The sequence below is a fragment of the Eutrema salsugineum genome, unplaced genomic scaffold (assembly GCF_000478725.1).
Source record: "Eutrema salsugineum unplaced genomic scaffold, Eutsalg1_0 scaffold_1, whole genome shotgun sequence".
Lineage (NCBI taxonomy): Eukaryota > Viridiplantae > Streptophyta > Magnoliopsida > Brassicales > Brassicaceae > Eutrema > Eutrema salsugineum.
The window spans coordinates 17004141-17020327 of NW_006256909.1; the positions used below are offsets into that span (position 1 = coordinate 17004141).

The 16187-nt window shown below is 42.0% G+C and overlaps 2 protein-coding genes across 2 annotated transcripts; one reads left to right on the plus strand and one right to left on the minus strand.

The window, feature by feature from the left end:
• Positions 1-3995: 3995 nt before the first annotated feature.
• LOC112082087 (meiosis-specific protein ASY2-like) lies at positions 3996-6615 on the plus strand. The gene is made up of 4 exons (XM_024149180.1): positions 3996-4824; positions 5008-5139; positions 5218-5852; positions 5929-6615. The coding sequence occupies exons 1-4, from the start codon at positions 3996-3998 to the stop codon at positions 6613-6615; spliced, it is 2283 nt and encodes a 760-aa protein (XP_024004948.1).
• A 1162-nt stretch (positions 6616-7777) lies between these two features.
• Positions 7778-11759, minus strand: LOC112082088. The gene is made up of 4 exons (XM_024149181.1): positions 9978-11759; positions 8929-9909; positions 8170-8584; positions 7778-8049 (listed from the first exon to the last, which is right to left on the minus strand). The coding sequence occupies exons 1-4, from the start codon at positions 11757-11759 to the stop codon at positions 7778-7780; spliced, it is 3450 nt and encodes a 1149-aa protein (XP_024004949.1).
• Between the last annotated feature and the right edge of the window lie 4428 nt (positions 11760-16187).

Genomic DNA, 16187 nt, shown 5'->3' on the forward strand with positions numbered 1-16187 from the left:
ATAATCTCAACTTCATGTTTCCACTTTCTTACTCCCCTTCTTGTTCCTCTTATTCTTCTACTACTTTATTTTCTCATTTTTTATTTTTCTCTAACCTCTCAAGCGTTTGATTCTTTTTCTTCTTCTTCAACTTCCCCATCTTGTTATCCTTATGCGTCTTCATTAGTTTGGGTTATCCACCTTTTTATTTTTCTTTTCGTAATTAATTGATATGACTTTGTCTTTGTCTTTTTGACTTCTTCATCGTCTATTCGTCTTTTTTTCTGCTTCTTCTTCTTTTATATCCTTCGACTTCGTATGTAGTGTTTTTCTCTTATTTTGAATAGGATTTACAATTGATTTGTACAGAATCAATTTCTTTAAAGATAGTATAATAATTATTGTGCAATAAATAAAAAAAAAAAGAACGTAAGATTTGTGGGCTAACATGTTTTTTTATCGTTGTTTGCTCTGATTATGCTACTTCTAATGAGGTTTTGTAAGACTTTTTTCCATTCAATCAAAATCAAATTCAGATGAAACACTTTTACAATACACAACTTTTCAAAAACGATATCTCATTGCTCTCATTTGAAATTTGACCATAATGTCCGTTTCACATGTATAATAATAATAAAATGATCAAAAGTTGCAACAAAGCTGTAGAAGTTCAGGAACAAATTTTCCGTCATGCTTATTTCCTATTTTGTTCTCTTGGTTTACTTTCAACCATCTTGGCGATCTCTTCATTCTCTTCTTCATATCAGTCGCACATTTTTTGACATCAAAACAACTTCATCATTGCAAGTATTATTTTCTTGTAGTTTACGTTCATGAAACCACTTATATATTTAAATTATCTAAATTTTTTAAAAATTACAGTTAATATATAAACGTATTATAGTATCTATCATATATAAATAAAATGGTATTTACATGTGTTACCTCCGATAAAAAATATTGTACCAAAAAAAAAAAAATCCTAAAATATGTTTCTTCCTTAATTTTTCTTTCTTCTTCAATATCTGTGATTTCTTCCTGCTTGTTTTTATCGTCTTCATTTCTTCCGACTTCTTTTCACTGTCTCCAATTTCTTCATTTTCTTTCTTATCTTTCTTTATCATATTCGTCGTCTCGATATACTATTATTCAGGTTTTTCTTCGTCTTTTACTTTTCTGCTTTGTCTAATTTAACTATTTTTTTTTCTGTTATCATGTATAATATTAAAATGATGAAAGTGTTGTATCTAAAAAAAACCATTAAGACCGTCTTAGATTGATCGGTTGAATTGACTTTAAAAGCTATATTTTTAGTAAGATTAGCGAAAATGAATAAAAAAGCTATGACTTTTTTAGGGAAAAGATTAATTAAACTGGTTTCACTTAATCGATTTAAGAAGGATCTAATTTTTTGATCCAAAATCTCAAGCCTTGTACATATATATCAAGACTAATACAATAAAATAAAATAAAAAATTAAAGTAAAGCTCTAAAGATGGAGTTTTTTTTTTCTTCTTTTGTATGTTTTTCTTAATACATATGAAAGGGGGAGAGTCGATCAAGTAGTGTCCCTGTTCTTGTTATGCTCATCAGATACAATTCCTCAAGTATATATATTTTCTACTTTCAAACATCTGATAAGCAAATATCAAAACATAAACGTATTTCAGAGTCCTAGGTTAAAGGAATAATATCAACAGAAGGACACAAAAAGGATTATACTAATGTTTTGTAAATGTTAAGAACCAGAGAGATTCAGTAGTCAGTAACATTGTTGTCTCTTCTAATTTTGACAAATTTTAAATCACGGTCGGTGTTTACTTACACACACGCACATAATAGATGTCACATAAAGCACTAGACACAATATACAAGGAGACCAATTTTAGCTCATGATTTTAAAGCTAACATGAGCTCCAATCTAAATCAAAGAATGCTACTACTCTAACATTGTTTACATATACACATTTTCTGCTTTTGTATATTTAAACTGGTAAACCATAGTTATGGAACACCCTAATCCTACCGTCCCAAGTTGCTGTCATGATCACAAGCCCCCACGGGTGCGGCGTACAAGGGTTGACTTTCTCGCACACGTTCCTCAAGAGCCTCAGCTTAGACCTGATGCTAACTTTAGCTGAAATCGCTGCTGCACCTGCACCTGTTACTACACCAAGCTTTTCTTCTGACCACGTTGTTGCTCTTTTCATTGGAGAGAGACAGTCCATCAACAATAGGAAATGAGCAACTTTTTTCGCAGATCAGCAATGAAACTGTCCCCCTTTTTCCCCTTGCCTGGTCAAGGTATGGCAACAGACATAAGACCTGATCGTTTTTTGTTTCTGAGAAGAAACAGCCTTCTTATTTGGTTGAGAGTAGTCCCATACATGAATCACTAAGCCCTCTACTGCTGACACAATGCGTTTCCAATAAAGCAGAGGTTGGTCTCAGTGTTGTCCTATGACTGCAAGCTGCAAAACATCCACCAAGAAAATAAAAAAAGATTATATCAAAACAAACCCATAGAAGAATTTACCTCAGCACTGAAATTTCACTGTCTTTAGAACTTTATACAAAACCGAAGCAATTATGCATGCAAACCCTAAAACGTGATACACAAGAACTTGTACCTCGGTAAACTAAAAAAAAAACAAAGACAAATGATCCAATATCCCAAGAGTTAGATCCACCAATAAAAAAACAAACAAAGTTCTTTTATCAAACACATTTTTGTCTAATAATACATGGCCTATATCTGCTTGTGTCATAAAGAGGACCCGAGTTTAAATTTTTTAAAGAAACAAAAAAAAAAAAAGTTCCCTTTCAGTAAAACTGAGGACTGTGAATCTTTAAGGCAAATATCAAGTGACATCAAATCACGTGTACACCGATCCTCCTCATGTATTCTATTAGGATCTAGAACATAAGTAAATGTAACAATGGAAGAAACTAACGACAGGACCATGTGTTAAAAAAAAAGAGGAGGGAGGTGCACGTTATATGTTGATATGTGAATATCGACAAGAGGTAAAACAGTACTTTAGATCGGTAAACTCGGTTTTTTTAGTAGATCGAATCAAGCAAATACAACTGAGTTCGATAGTTAAGCAATTAACTACGAACTAAGACTTAACGAAACTAAGAGCCTTGCGTAATGAGTTCTCAGTTCTTAAGTCTTCTCTGGAATATCTTGTGTTCTCTGGTGTCGATTCATCTCCCTTTATATATACCCTCTGAGTCGGTCTTCAAGCACATCTTCGGCGATATGGGACCGAGAGGACTTTCCTTTTCTCTCGGTTCCTTTCCTTTTCTCATGCTCGTTTCCTTTTTCCGTTGGGAAACTTTACTATTTTCGACCGACCTCGGGGAAGCTTCTCTGTTCCTTCGAGAAATTTCTCGCCGACCTCGGCCTAATGGGCTTCATTCGGCCCAAGGTTTACTCAGCCCAGTCTTCCCGGTACGTCCCTTTGTGAACCGGGCTTACATTACGCCGATCTCGGTTTGTACCGGAGAAAACAGGGGTGCGGTTTTCACCTCCAACAGTTAGCCCCCCCCCCCTCAGTTCGACGAAGGGAGGTGATTTTTAGTCGAACTCATTTGATACTAAGTAGGTCACAAACCGAGCTCGGTAACCGCAGACGATTCGTATTCCGGACGTTTCGCACCCTGTCTTCAATGCGGCGCGTGAATTCCGGGATTTCGCGAAAATCGAGGAACCCACAATTCCCACTGTTTATAAGAGAAAAACCTCTTCTCGCATTCATTATTCTCGTTCAAGCATATATAAGGTACGCTGCTCTCCCTTCTCTCTAGATTTTACTTCTCTCTCTAGTTTTCGTTTGTAGTCCTCTCTCTTTTTCTCAACTCTCGCCGCCGCGATTTCTTGAGTTTTCCGATCGATCTTCAACCTTTTCCGATCGATCTTCAAGTCCTCCGATCGATCTTCAACCTTTTCCGATCGATCTTCAAGCTGTTCTTAACTTTTTCCAGATCTTCTTTCGACTCCATTTCTCAACATGTCTTCGAACTCTTCTTCAATCAATTCCTCCTCTAATCAGATCCTTCCAGAAGATCGCCACGAGCCTTCAGAGCCGAGCTCTTCCTCTTCACATCCTCGTTCATCTGACTCTTCTCGGGAAGAAAGCAATCCCCCACAGCTAGTTCGTAAGAACTCTAAGTCGGTGGATGCGAGCAGCAGCCGTGCTAGAGTTAGGGTTGAAGCTACCGAGCAGTTGGTGACAGAAACTCGCGAGACAGAAGCTCGTGCTGGACCGAACGCTGGTGGTATCGACCACGAGATCGAAGAGGTTGAGGAACCTGAAGGAGAGAATGAGGAAGAGAACGCTACTGAGGCAGAGGTTGCCGAGGACAACCTTGAAGCAGTGAACCATGCTTCACCTCCGCTTCCGAAGCGAAAAATCGTTCGCCCCAACAATGTGCCGTCTTCTTCTGTCACTCCGGGTGCTGTTCAGGCCGTGCTCGAGGAAAATGGGCTCTCGGATCAAATCGTCTTTATAATCCCAGAAGCTGGAGATCGGCCGTGGGACGTCCCCGAGGGCTTCCTCTGCGTATACTTAACTTATTTCACGCAATGCGGGCTCTCGTTTCCGATCCCTTCTCGTCTCCTTGGGTACTGTAACCGGTGTGGAGTAGCCCTCACACAAGTGATGCCAGCTTCAATAACGAACTACGTAGGGTTCGTATCTCTATGCGACGAGCTCGGCGAGATCCCAACCAGTCGGCTTTTCGAGGACCTCTTCTCGGTGAACATCCACAAATCCAAGGAGTGGTTCTTTGCTGCAAACGCTAAGCCAAAGAAGAACATAGTTACTGGGCCTAAACCCAGTAAATTCAACGACTGAGAATCTCTATATTTTTATCTCGAGATGAATGATCTCACCGTCAGCAACTCTGACATCCCCACTCAATCGGAGTGGAAGATTCCGATTAGTAGATTTAGATGATCTCATACTTAGCTAAATTCTGATTTTGCATTTGACTAACTTTCTTTCGTTCTATCTTTCGCAGGTCGTCATCTCCCAAGCATTATCCTCAACTCCGGACTCACATCTGAATTCGTAGAAGCCTTCAGCGAAGCCGGTAAGCGTCGTTGGCCCGAAGTTTGGGAAGAAATTCTCCAACGCCGATCTAAGAAAGCAGGTTTGATTGTCGAGCTTACTTTCTCATTCTTATTTTTGAGTTTATTCCGAACTCTTCCTTGACATATTTTCACTGCAGCTTCTGTCCGAGAATCGAAACCGCGGAAGCCAAATGCTCGAGCTAACAAGCCCCGAGCTGCTCCAAGACGCAAAGTGCCAAAACCGCAGGTTAAACGACCTCGAACTGCCAGAATGCTTTCCTTGGATGAGATCCCGACTCTCTTTGACGAAGAGGAACCGAACAATGCGGCCCCGATCCCCATCCCTGCTGCTGAAGTGACCGAGGAGCAGCCTGGAGAACTGCCGCCGGTTGCGAACTCCCCTGACCAAGCTGGTCAGAAGAAGCTGAAGAAGAAGAAGTCTTCAAAGAAGATTAAGAAGATCGAAGACTCTTCTCGGGCGCAAGACGCTCCCGCTGAGCTCGAGGCATCAACAGCTGTGGCGTCAGACCTCGCTCTCCCTCAAGATCGAGCTGAGGCTTCTCACTCTCAAAAGAGACAAATTGGAGATCGCGCCGAGGGTTCCCCTGAGCCAGAACCAGCGAAGAGGGCGAAGGTTTGCTTTGACTATGATGAGGAGACTCCTTTCGAGGAGAACATCGATGCCTGCGCCGATATCTACCACAAGATCTCTTCTCAGGTCCCTAGTCTCCCGGCAGTGGCCGAGCTCCGTTTCCCTAATATGTACAAGGGGATCGCACGTATTACCGCCGTGGTAATTTCCATGCTTCTTCTCTTGATTTTAATATGTTTCTAAGTATGAGTTCTGACTCTTATTTCGCTTTGCGCAGCTCACCAGTCAGACCAATAATTTGGTGGCGGCGTACGAAGTAGCTCTCTACGACGAGCAAGTTAGGGTTGCCGAGCTCGAGGAAAGGGTCTCCAAAGCGGAAGAGCGCCTTGCCACCGAGCTACAAATCAACGATACTCTCCACTCTTCGGTTGACTTGCTGAAGCAGGAGAGTGCAGAACTGAAAGCGGTGAGGAAAGAGCTGACCGAGGCCCATAATATGCTTGCTCAGGAGTTCGAGAAAGATCGAGAGCGGCTGCGAGCCTTGGTGACCCACTGGAAGGGTCGGGCTAGGAGTGTCCACGCACAAGCTTGCGATCGTTTGGAGAAGGTGATCCGCAGCTTGGATGATGCTGATCGAGCCCGCAAGCCCTACTTGGTGGTAAATCAGCTTACTGGGGTTCTGGGCTTCATCAAGCAGCTGAAGAAGAAAGGTCTATACGAGGTCCCGCCTGAGATGATCGCTGACATTGAGGCGAAACATGCTAAGGCTCTGGAGGAGTTCCGTTTGGTTGATGCCTGCATTCTTACGGAGGAAACCAAGCGGATGTCCCCGTTCGCGGACGATGATGATATTCCGGCCGTGAATGTGACCCAAAGCGCGCAAGATCCTGCGAGGGGCGAACAGTTTGGTTCGAACGAGGATATACTCAACGCCGATCAAGCCGCAACCTCAAAGAACGCTTAATCTTTTTCTTGTTCTTTCTTTTTCTCGAACTCATTTGCCCTTTCATGGGTTATTTTGCTTGTAATATTCTATTTCCGAGCCCTTGGTGGGCTTTTGAACTTATTTGCCTCTTGGGAGGCTTTTAATTATATGCTCGTTTCTCTTCTTTTTTCTTATCTTGATGATTTAGAAGAATCTTAAAGTAGTAGATCGGCGCCTATCTTGAACTTTTGACATTATTTCGTCGGTAACGATTTGTGATTAACGCTTAAGTACTAGATCGGTACACAGTAGATGGTGTTCAAACATAATTTATCTTTCGATAGCGAATTGCGATAATTCGGCTTACGTTTTGGGAGTGTTGTGAACTCGGCTTACGGTGCGAATCTGAGGAGTTCGGCTTATTGTGCGAGCGTTTGAGCTCGGCCTGGGAACCCAAGTGAATCGTTTCGTACTGGAAGAGTGAACTGATTCGAACTCCTGTTTCGTACTGGACGTTGAGTTCGGCTGGACACATAGCTTCTGTACCCTATGCAAGAAAGAATGGTGACTGACCGGTCGAACGTCGTGGTGTAGTTCGGTGAGACCACAAGACACCATCGAGTTCGTCCGCCCAAGTTCCCTTAGCGGTATCGAGTCGCTTCTTCAGACCATCGATAATGGTTTTGTTCATGGCTTCGGCTTGTCCGTTTCCTTGTGGGTACCGCGGGGTAGAGAAACTTAGTCGGATTTTCCACTTAGCGCAAAAATCTGTGAAGACTATCGAAGTGAGCTGGGTTCCGTTATCCGTAACGATCTCGTATGGGACTCCGTGTCGACAGATGATAAACTTCCAGACGAACTTCTTGACATCGATTCCATAAATCTCGGGGTACGCCTCGGACTCGACCCATTTGATGAAATAGTCTGTGACGACCAAGACGTACTGATTCTGAGTCGTAGATCGGCGAAAAGGACCGATGATGTCCATTGCCCAGCGCATGAAAGGATATGGTGCGGTCGAGGTCATCAAGAGCTCGGTCGGAAGGTTGATCATTGGGCCATGTCGTTGGCACTTCTCGCAGCGTGCTGTATACTTTTCGCAGTCAGACAGCATAGTAGGCCAGTAGTAGCCAGCTTTTTTGATCTTGAATGCCAAAGATCGAGCTCCGGAGTGATTTCCTCCTTCTCCTTCATGAACTTTCTACATTACTTCCATGATGTCGTTGCCGCGAACACAAGTCAAGAGTACGCCGGAAGCATCCCATCTGAGGATAGTGCCATTAATGACCACATATCGAGCTGCTCGAGCCTTAAGGCGTCGAGCTGCCCATTTATCTGCAGGAACCGTTCCATCTCCAATGTAGCCCACAATTTCTAAGGTCCAATCTTCGGGCTCGTCTTCACCTTCGGCTTCGATGTCGATTGGAATATGTTGGCCTTCGGATTCATCTTCGAGATCAGATCCGGTGTCAACTTGTTCGTCCAAGTTGGTGTTGAGATCGGTGACGACCTCTCTTGGTTTCGTCTTTCGGGTGAGGGGTGGAGCGAGATTGGGTTGGGCTTCGTAATCACGTCGTCATGTAATGATGTTACAGTTTGGAGCAGGCTCGACACTTGGTCGCTCGATTGCTGCGATTGGGATAGTTCGCCGAAGATCGGGATCAGAATTAGTCGCGAGAGCGGCTAAGGCGTCGGCGGTTGCATTCCCATCACGAGGTATCTTTGTAAGCTCGAAGGTTGAGAACTCCGAAGCGACATCCTTGAGGACTTTGAGGTACGCGTCCATGCGGTCATTCTTGGCCTCGTATTCACCGTGAAATTGGTTAGCCACAAGTTGAGAGTCACAGTAGGCGTGTACGTGCTCGGCACCGATACCTTTGGCAAGTCGTAGTCCGACAATCAATGCTTCGTACTCGGCTTCGTTATTAGATGCCGGGAAGCCAAGTCGAAATGAATGCTCGATAACCTCTCCTTCGAGGGATTTGAGACGAATCCCGACGCCGGATCCCTTATGGGATGATGAACCATCGGCGTGGAGAATTCAAGGTTGTATGACGGGATTAGCTTCGACGAGCTCAGGTGGGAGTTCGATCAAGAAATCTGCTAGGACTTGAGACTTCGTTGCAGTTCTTCCTCGGTATTCGATGTCATATTTGCTAAGTTCAATGACCCACTTGGCGAGTCGTCCAGATTGACTTGGGCTATGGAAGAAAGTGCGAAGAGGGTAGTCGGTCAGGACAACGATCGAGTAAGACTGGAAGTACGGGCGTAAATTCCTTGCGGAAATAACCACGGCAAAGGCGAATTTCTCCAAGGTCGGGTAATGATACTCCGATCCATCGAGGGATTTACTTGTGTAGAAATTGGCTTTTGCTCGCCACGATCCTCTCGAACAAGAACACTGCTGACCGCGAACTCCGAAATTGCAATGTAAAGATAAAGTGTTTCGCCAGTTTCAGGTTTGGATAAGACTGGCGGCATAGACAAGTATTTCTTCAGTTCGGCAAAAGCTTCTTCGCACTTCTCATTCCACTCGAGATGTTTGTTACCGTGAAGAAGTTGGTAGAAAGGTAAGCACTTGTCTGTCGATCTGGATATAAATCGATTCAGTGCTGCAATACGTCCAGTAAGTCGTTGAACTTCGCGTTTGGTTGTCGGAGACGGGAGTTCGAGTATAGCTGCGATCTGCTTTGGATTAGCTTCAATGCCTCGCTGTGTGACTATGTATCCAAGGAACTCTCCAGATGTTACGCCGAACGTACACTTGGTGGGATTAAGCTTCATGCCGTACTGATCCAAAATATCAAAGCACGTGCGGAGATGACCGACGTGATCGGAAGCGACGAGCGATTTCACGAGCATATCATCAATGTAAACTTCCATAGTTCGCCCGAGCTGGCTTGCGAACATCCGATTCACCAGCCGTTGGTATGTCGCTCGAGCATTCTTCAGGCCAAAAGGCATGACCTTATAGCAGTATATGCCGCGGTCTGTGATGAACGATGTCTTTTCCCGATCTTTCTGATGCATAAGAATCTGATTATATCCGGAGAACGCGTCCATGAATGAGAGTAGTTCGTTCCCGGCAGTTGCTTCCACAAGACGGTCAATATGAGGCAAAGGAAAGCTATCTTTCGGACATGCCTTATTGAGATCGGTAAAGTCGACGCAGATCATCCATTTACCATTCTTCTTCTTGACGACTACAGGGTTAGCTAACCAATCTGGATATTTAACTTCGGTGATGGAACCTGCATTGAGCAACCGCTCGACTTCGTCATTGACGGCCTGTGCCTTCTCTGGTCCGAGCTTTTTGCGTTTCTGCTTGATTGGCTATACGTCGGATCGATATTGAGCTCATGACACGCGATCTGTGGATCGATCCCGGGCATATCTTCTACCGACCAAGCGAAGGTTGACGAATGCTGTTTCAGAAAGTGAATGAGTGGCTCACGGATGTTTGGGTCGAGTTCGGCGCCGATTCCGACTTGGCGCTCTGGCCTTAGCTCATCGATGCAAACTTCAACGATCGACTCCCGCTTAGGTTTTGTCTGCTGGACGACGAGCTCGTTCGTCGGTCCTAACGAACTGATGACACAAGCTTGATTGGCCGAATGAAGTTTGCACTCGTTTATGTAGCATGATCGAGCGACGGCTTGGTTTCCTCGAAGGGTGTAGACACCATCGGGAGTTGGGAACTTGAGGCATTGATGGTACGTCGAGGCGACCGCCTTCATTGCGTGTAACCAAGGCGTACCGAGAATGGCGTTGTAGATTGCCGATTTATCGAGGATGAGAAACTGGATAATCTTTGCGACTCCACCGAGGTAGATCAGGATGTTGACCATACCGACTGTCATGCAGCGTTCTCCATCGAAACCTGTTAGTGGCTCGATAAAAGGCTCAATCCTATCTGAGGATAAGTCGAGCTGGTCAAGTGCTTCCTTGAAGATAATGTTGACCGAACTACCTGTATCGACCAGAATGCGGCTAACTTCGACATCGTCGAGAAGTAGTTCGACGACGAGGGCGTCGTTATGCGGTTTATGCAACCCGATTATGTCAGCCTCGGTAAATACCAAAGGCGTTCCTTTCGGCGGATCCTGTGGGACTTTGGGTGCGCTGGCGGCCTGTCGACTGTATTCTTTGATAGCTCGAACCGAGTAGCTGCAAGCCTCGATGGCTCCCATTATCATGTTGACGCGTTTCCTTGCTTTGGGAGCATGGTTTTCTTGTGCTCGGTCGTCGCGATTGCGTTTCTGTTGTTCGGGCAAAGCAGGCGGATACGGTGGCGGTGGTGGTAACGCTGGTAAAGTTGGTAATGTCGGTAAAGCTGGTGGAGTTGGTGGATCCTTAGTGATGGCGTTCTCGAGCTGCGCGTTATTCGGTCGAGGCATGTTTGATCGACGAAGATCGTCAATCAAAGTCTGCCCACTGTTCCTAGGTGCGTTTAAGCGACGGAGATCGTCAACTGAGACTGGCCCCTTTCGGTATTGGCCGAGTAGATATTCATGCAGGTGTCTGCATTCCTCGGTGCTGTGTCCTCTACGGTTGTGGAATTCACAGAACAAAGACTCGTCTTGATCTTCTTCACCGCGGACCCATTTTTTGTTCCACTGCTTGGTCGGTTGTTGGATCGCATTAGCATAGAACTTCTTACGATTCTCGTACCCTCGACCGTATCCCGACTGTGGTTCATTAGTTGTGACTTTTGAACGTTCGGGTTGCTTTGTCGAATAACTCTGCTCATAAGCGGCTTCTTCTTCCTCTTCGGCGATGTAAGTATTAGCTCGGTGTAGCGCGTCTTCTAGCGTCTGTGGAGGGTTGTGAGTGATCGCGCTCCGGAAGCTAGTCTTTATCCGAGCTCCTTTCTGGAGGCATAAGAGAGCGGCTTCATCGCTAATCGTACAATTAGCGACGATCGTCTTAAAGCGCTGAATGAAATCGCGGAGGCTCTCGCTTGGTCCTTGGGCTATTTGCCAGAGCTCGGAGTTCTTGGTGTTCTGTCCAATGAACATGGAGAAGTGTTTGACGAAGGCTGTCGTTAACTCCTTGTAGTTATCGATCGAATTGGCCTCGAGTCGCGAGAACCAGTCGAGAGCTACTCCTCTTAAACTTTCCACAAATAGTTGGCACTGAACTGCGTCCCTTTCCTCGGCGGATTTGAACTGGTATCGGTTCATGCAGATGCGAAACGATGTCAAAAAGTGTCAGGGGTCAGTATTGCCTTCGTAGACCTTTATCTTTAGTTTCTCCATATGTTTGACCGGCGTTCCTGCTATGCGCCGTGTGAAGGGTGTCTTCTGTGTTTCCTGAATGACGCGCTCGATCTCCGGAGCCGCGCTCGTTGCTTGATGTATCTTCGAAGTGATCTCGCGAAGTTGCGCCTTCATTGCTTCGAACTCGGCGTCTCGGTTTAAATCCGACGCTGGTGCATTCGCTGATCCGACTGCGGTAGACCTCATAGTTCCGGCTGGATCTCCGTCAGTATTAAGATCGTCAATGATGTTCCGAACTCGAAGGGGAGTTCCTGCTTGACTGAGCTCGGCGATTTGTGCCGCCATCTGACTGAAACGTTCCTCGCTCCTTTTGCTAATGGCCTAGAATTGGGCGTTAAACTCTTGGAGCAGTAATTCAGTTCCATAACCTCCTACAGCTGCGGGGGTTTGACCGGCTGTAGTTCCAGTGTTTTCCCCAGGAATTCCTCCGCTCTGTTCTGCTGGGGCGTTAGCGTTCTCTCCACCGAGAGGGTTTCCTTCCTCGTGAATGTTGGTTTGTTCTGCCATCGATGATTCGATCTATCCGAAGTCCGATCTAAGACTAAAAAATTCTGTTTAGGCCCCCTACCTGGCGCGCCAATTGTTGATATGTGAATATCGACAAGGGGTAAAACAGTACTTTAGATCGGTAAACTCGGTTTTTTTATTAGATCGAATCAAGCAAATACAATTGAGTTCGATAGTTAAGCAATTAACTACGAACTAAGACTTAACGAAACTAAGAGCCTTGCGTAATGAGTTCTCAGTTCTTAAGTCTTCTCTAGAATATCTTGTGTTCTCTGGTGTCGATTCATCTCCCTTTATATATACCCTCTGAGTCGGTCTTCAAGCACATCTTCGGCGATATGGGACCGAGAGGACTTTCTTTTTCTCTCGGTTCCTTTCCTTTTCTCATGCTCGTTTCCTTTTTCCGTTGGGAAACTTTCCTATTTCGACCGAACTCGGGGAAGCTTCTCTGTTCCTTCGAGAAACTTCTCGCCGACCTCGACCTAATGGGCTTCATTCGGCCCAAGGTTTACTCGGCCCAGTCTTCCCGGAACGTCCCTTCGTGAACCGGGCTTACATTACGCCGATCTAGTTTGTACCGGAGAAAACCGGGGTGCGGTTTTCACCTCCAAGGTGTAAACCTTGACATGTCAAAATTGTAATAATCTTTTAGAAGAACATCAAACTATACATGTAAGTGAATAATAACGAAATACAAATGCAAGTAATCACGAAGAAAAGAAAGTCGTGGAGCCAACTTACTTTTAAGGAACAATAACATTGTAAATAAAAAAGGAATATGGATTTACGCTTACCCTTCAGGTTCACGATCAGGTTGAGGCAAGTGGAAGCTCAAAACGGGAACATCTGAATTAAAGAGAGAGAAAATTCAGACAAATTACTTGAAGCTTTGTAATTCAAACGATGCATCATTCAACTCGACTTTGCAATATTAGCGATGCATCTTAAAATCATAACCACGGAGTATAGAATTAGAATTTTTTTTATATATATTTTTTATATAAAAATGATGCATTTTTTAAAAATATAAGCGATGCATCATAAGTTGTCTAATTGTATAAAAGTAAACCGAAGTAATATAACAACAGAACAAATCGATAAGACTACCTCTTAACATGTTGTTCATTGTATAAACCACCAACGAAGATAACCTAATCAAATCAGCATGGTGGAAGGTATATATCAATATAAGACTACAAACTCGAATTAAAATAAACAAATTCAAACACAAAACAGTGAAAAGAACATAACAGAACTAAATATGTGCTCGGTCATGAAGATTTTTCTAAGGAAAAACAATAAAGAAGTTCTGATCAATTTATATTTACGAATAATAACTGATTACTCCAAAACATTTACGAACACGAATATATAAAAAGATGTTTAGGAACAATAAAGAAGAGGAACACAATACGAGCATATATAGAGTAGGATAGATGCTTTAGGGTTTAGAATTTTTATGTTGGTGACTCATTTAACAGATTCGGTGGCTATGATTGAGATTAAAACCGCTGGTCCATTAACAAATTCAATGGCCCATAATCGATGAAAAAAAATCATGTCACACATATTGACACATAGGATTAATGATCGTCCTATCAGAATTAATTAAAACGATATATATATATATATATATATATAATAATGACACATAAGTGAATCGTTCTGGAGACGACACATAGGCTTTGCAAATAATAGTATAAACTAGGTATCTGCATGCGTCGCGCGGGCACAATCATTTTATAAATCTTATTATAATTTGATTATTGAAATTCTTGTAACATAAACATCACATTTTTATTTTCAATTTTTGAGACTAAAACATTGTATAATAAGATCCAACACACAAGTTTTAAGTTATATAAATACTTATACAAAGAAATAAATTACAAATACTAAAATAAATCATGTAATAAGATCCAACATACAAGTTTTTAAGTTATATAAATACTTATAAAAAGAAATTAATAGAACACTACTCTATTAAGTATTGTTATAAGTTATATTTCCGTCTTGTGTCTAAAACGTGCTCCACCTCTCCCGAATCCTGGAGGTTTAAGAGACATATACATACTATAAGATTATTGTATATACAAAACTCTCCAATTATAATTTTCAGATTACTTACTTTCTCTTAAAAATCAGGGCATCATCCGTAGTGGGATCAAGGAGAAGACGGGAAAAACCAATTGCTTCATGTGATTGGATAATTATTTCATCTACACGTATAAAATTATTATTAGGAAATATACATGCAAAACAAATATAAAACATATATTTGTTTGATTATCCATTGCACAAAATGAAAATAATAATGACATATGCTTGATTATCCATACCTTCTTTTTTATTTACACTCCAATCGGTTAAGACAGAAACTGCAAAAGGCCCAGTGAATCCTTTGGTTCTTTCTTTGATATCAGCGGCAAAGTCCCCATATGCGATGCATTTCAATTTCACGTCCCTTTGATTTGAAAAATTTAAGTTACAAACTTTGTTACCAAGGCATAGTGATCATGAGAGAAAATATAAACTTACTCGAGATCTGTGATGGTAAAAGTTATTTTCTGAATAATATCTCCATCAGGGTTATTCTCTGTTTCAATGTCGCTAACAGTTTCCATCACTCCAATGAGATCTACAAATCAATTATGAGAGAAATATTTATCATAAACGGAATTCATTTTTTTTCTATATATGTACAAAATTATATATGAAATCACTGAAACGAATATTAGAAATTAATCTTACCAACAGGATACAACTGAGCATAAGGAATTCTGTATATCTCACTAAAAGGGACAAATTTCATGAAGGGATCCATTGTCAATGGTCGTAGACTTGAGACTTCTGTCCCAGTAGTGAGAGTGATCTGATAATTGTGTCTCGTTGTTCTTCCTTCATTCTTCCATTAAGATGGTATCAAGCCGAATTTAGACAATTCAAGTCATCGTCCTTCGGTCCCAACACGGTAAAAATATGGAAAAGCGAGGTTACCACATGAAGCATTAATTCTACAACCCTATATACAATGAAATTTACAAAGAGATCAAACAAACAATAAATATAGACAAAATAGTTATATATTCATATTAGATAACACTTACATTTTCGTCGACTAAAATGAAATTCAGCCCTGGTAAGCCTTGACGATCAGGTTTATTTCATCTTTTCAAAACTTTGACACGGATTTTCCAATCTCGTCTCCAAGCATGTAACTCATCAACAAAGTTATATATAGTCATGTGGATAATGTTTTTATAAAGCCAAAGAAACAGTTTGGGAGAAGGATTGCTTTGTTGTTTATTTTTAACAATGTATATGAGGAAATGTGGATATATAGAACACCCAAATAACGGTTATGGAAAGTGTCGCGTGAATCAGTGCATTTTATGTATTTTTTAAACTAAAAATGCTCCATTTTTGGAAAGTTGCAACTTATGATGAATATTCTAGATAGATTATTGGTTAACACAATTTATTTGTTAAAGGAAGAATCGATTTTTGGTTAAAACACGGAATTTTTTTGCCTATAAGATGTATAAAAATATTGGGCTCAGATGATATATAACTTAAGTGTAACATAATAAACCGTTTACATCAAACAGATTTAGAATCAAATCAGTTATATATGTTATTGACATACTTTTTAATAATCCAACACGCGGTATTTTTTGATAGAACATTATTAAAAATATTTAATATTGTTTATAATCCAATTTATTAGAATAATGTTATTTTTATCCAATGACAATCCTTCATAAATAATCAATTCATGATAACACATAATCATACTCCAGTAGTAAATTTACCAAAACAATGTAT

Excerpts from the sequence above, each read along its gene's own strand:
- LOC112082087 (XM_024149180.1), top strand. The coding sequence starts at position 3,996 with ATGTCTTCGAACTCTTCTTCAATCAATTCCTCCTCTAATCAGATCCTT. Across the intron at positions 4,825-5,007 it reads AGTTACTGGGCCTAAACCCA|GTCGTCATCTCCCAAGCATT; the intron begins GTAAATTCAACG and ends TATCTTTCGCAG. Across the intron at positions 5,853-5,928 it reads TCGCACGTATTACCGCCGTG|CTCACCAGTCAGACCAATAA; the intron begins GTAATTTCCATG and ends CGCTTTGCGCAG.
- LOC112082088 (XM_024149181.1), bottom strand. The coding sequence starts at position 11,759 with ATGAACCGATACCAGTTCAAATCCGCCGAGGAAAGGGACGCAGTTCAG. Across the intron at positions 8,585-8,928 it reads AAAAGCCAATTTCTACACAA|GGATCCGGCGTCGGGATTCG; the intron begins GTAAATCCCTCG and ends TCATCCCATAAG. Across the intron at positions 8,050-8,169 it reads TGTCGAGCCTGCTCCAAACT|TTGACACCGGATCTGATCTC; the intron begins GTAACATCATTA and ends TGGACGAACAAG.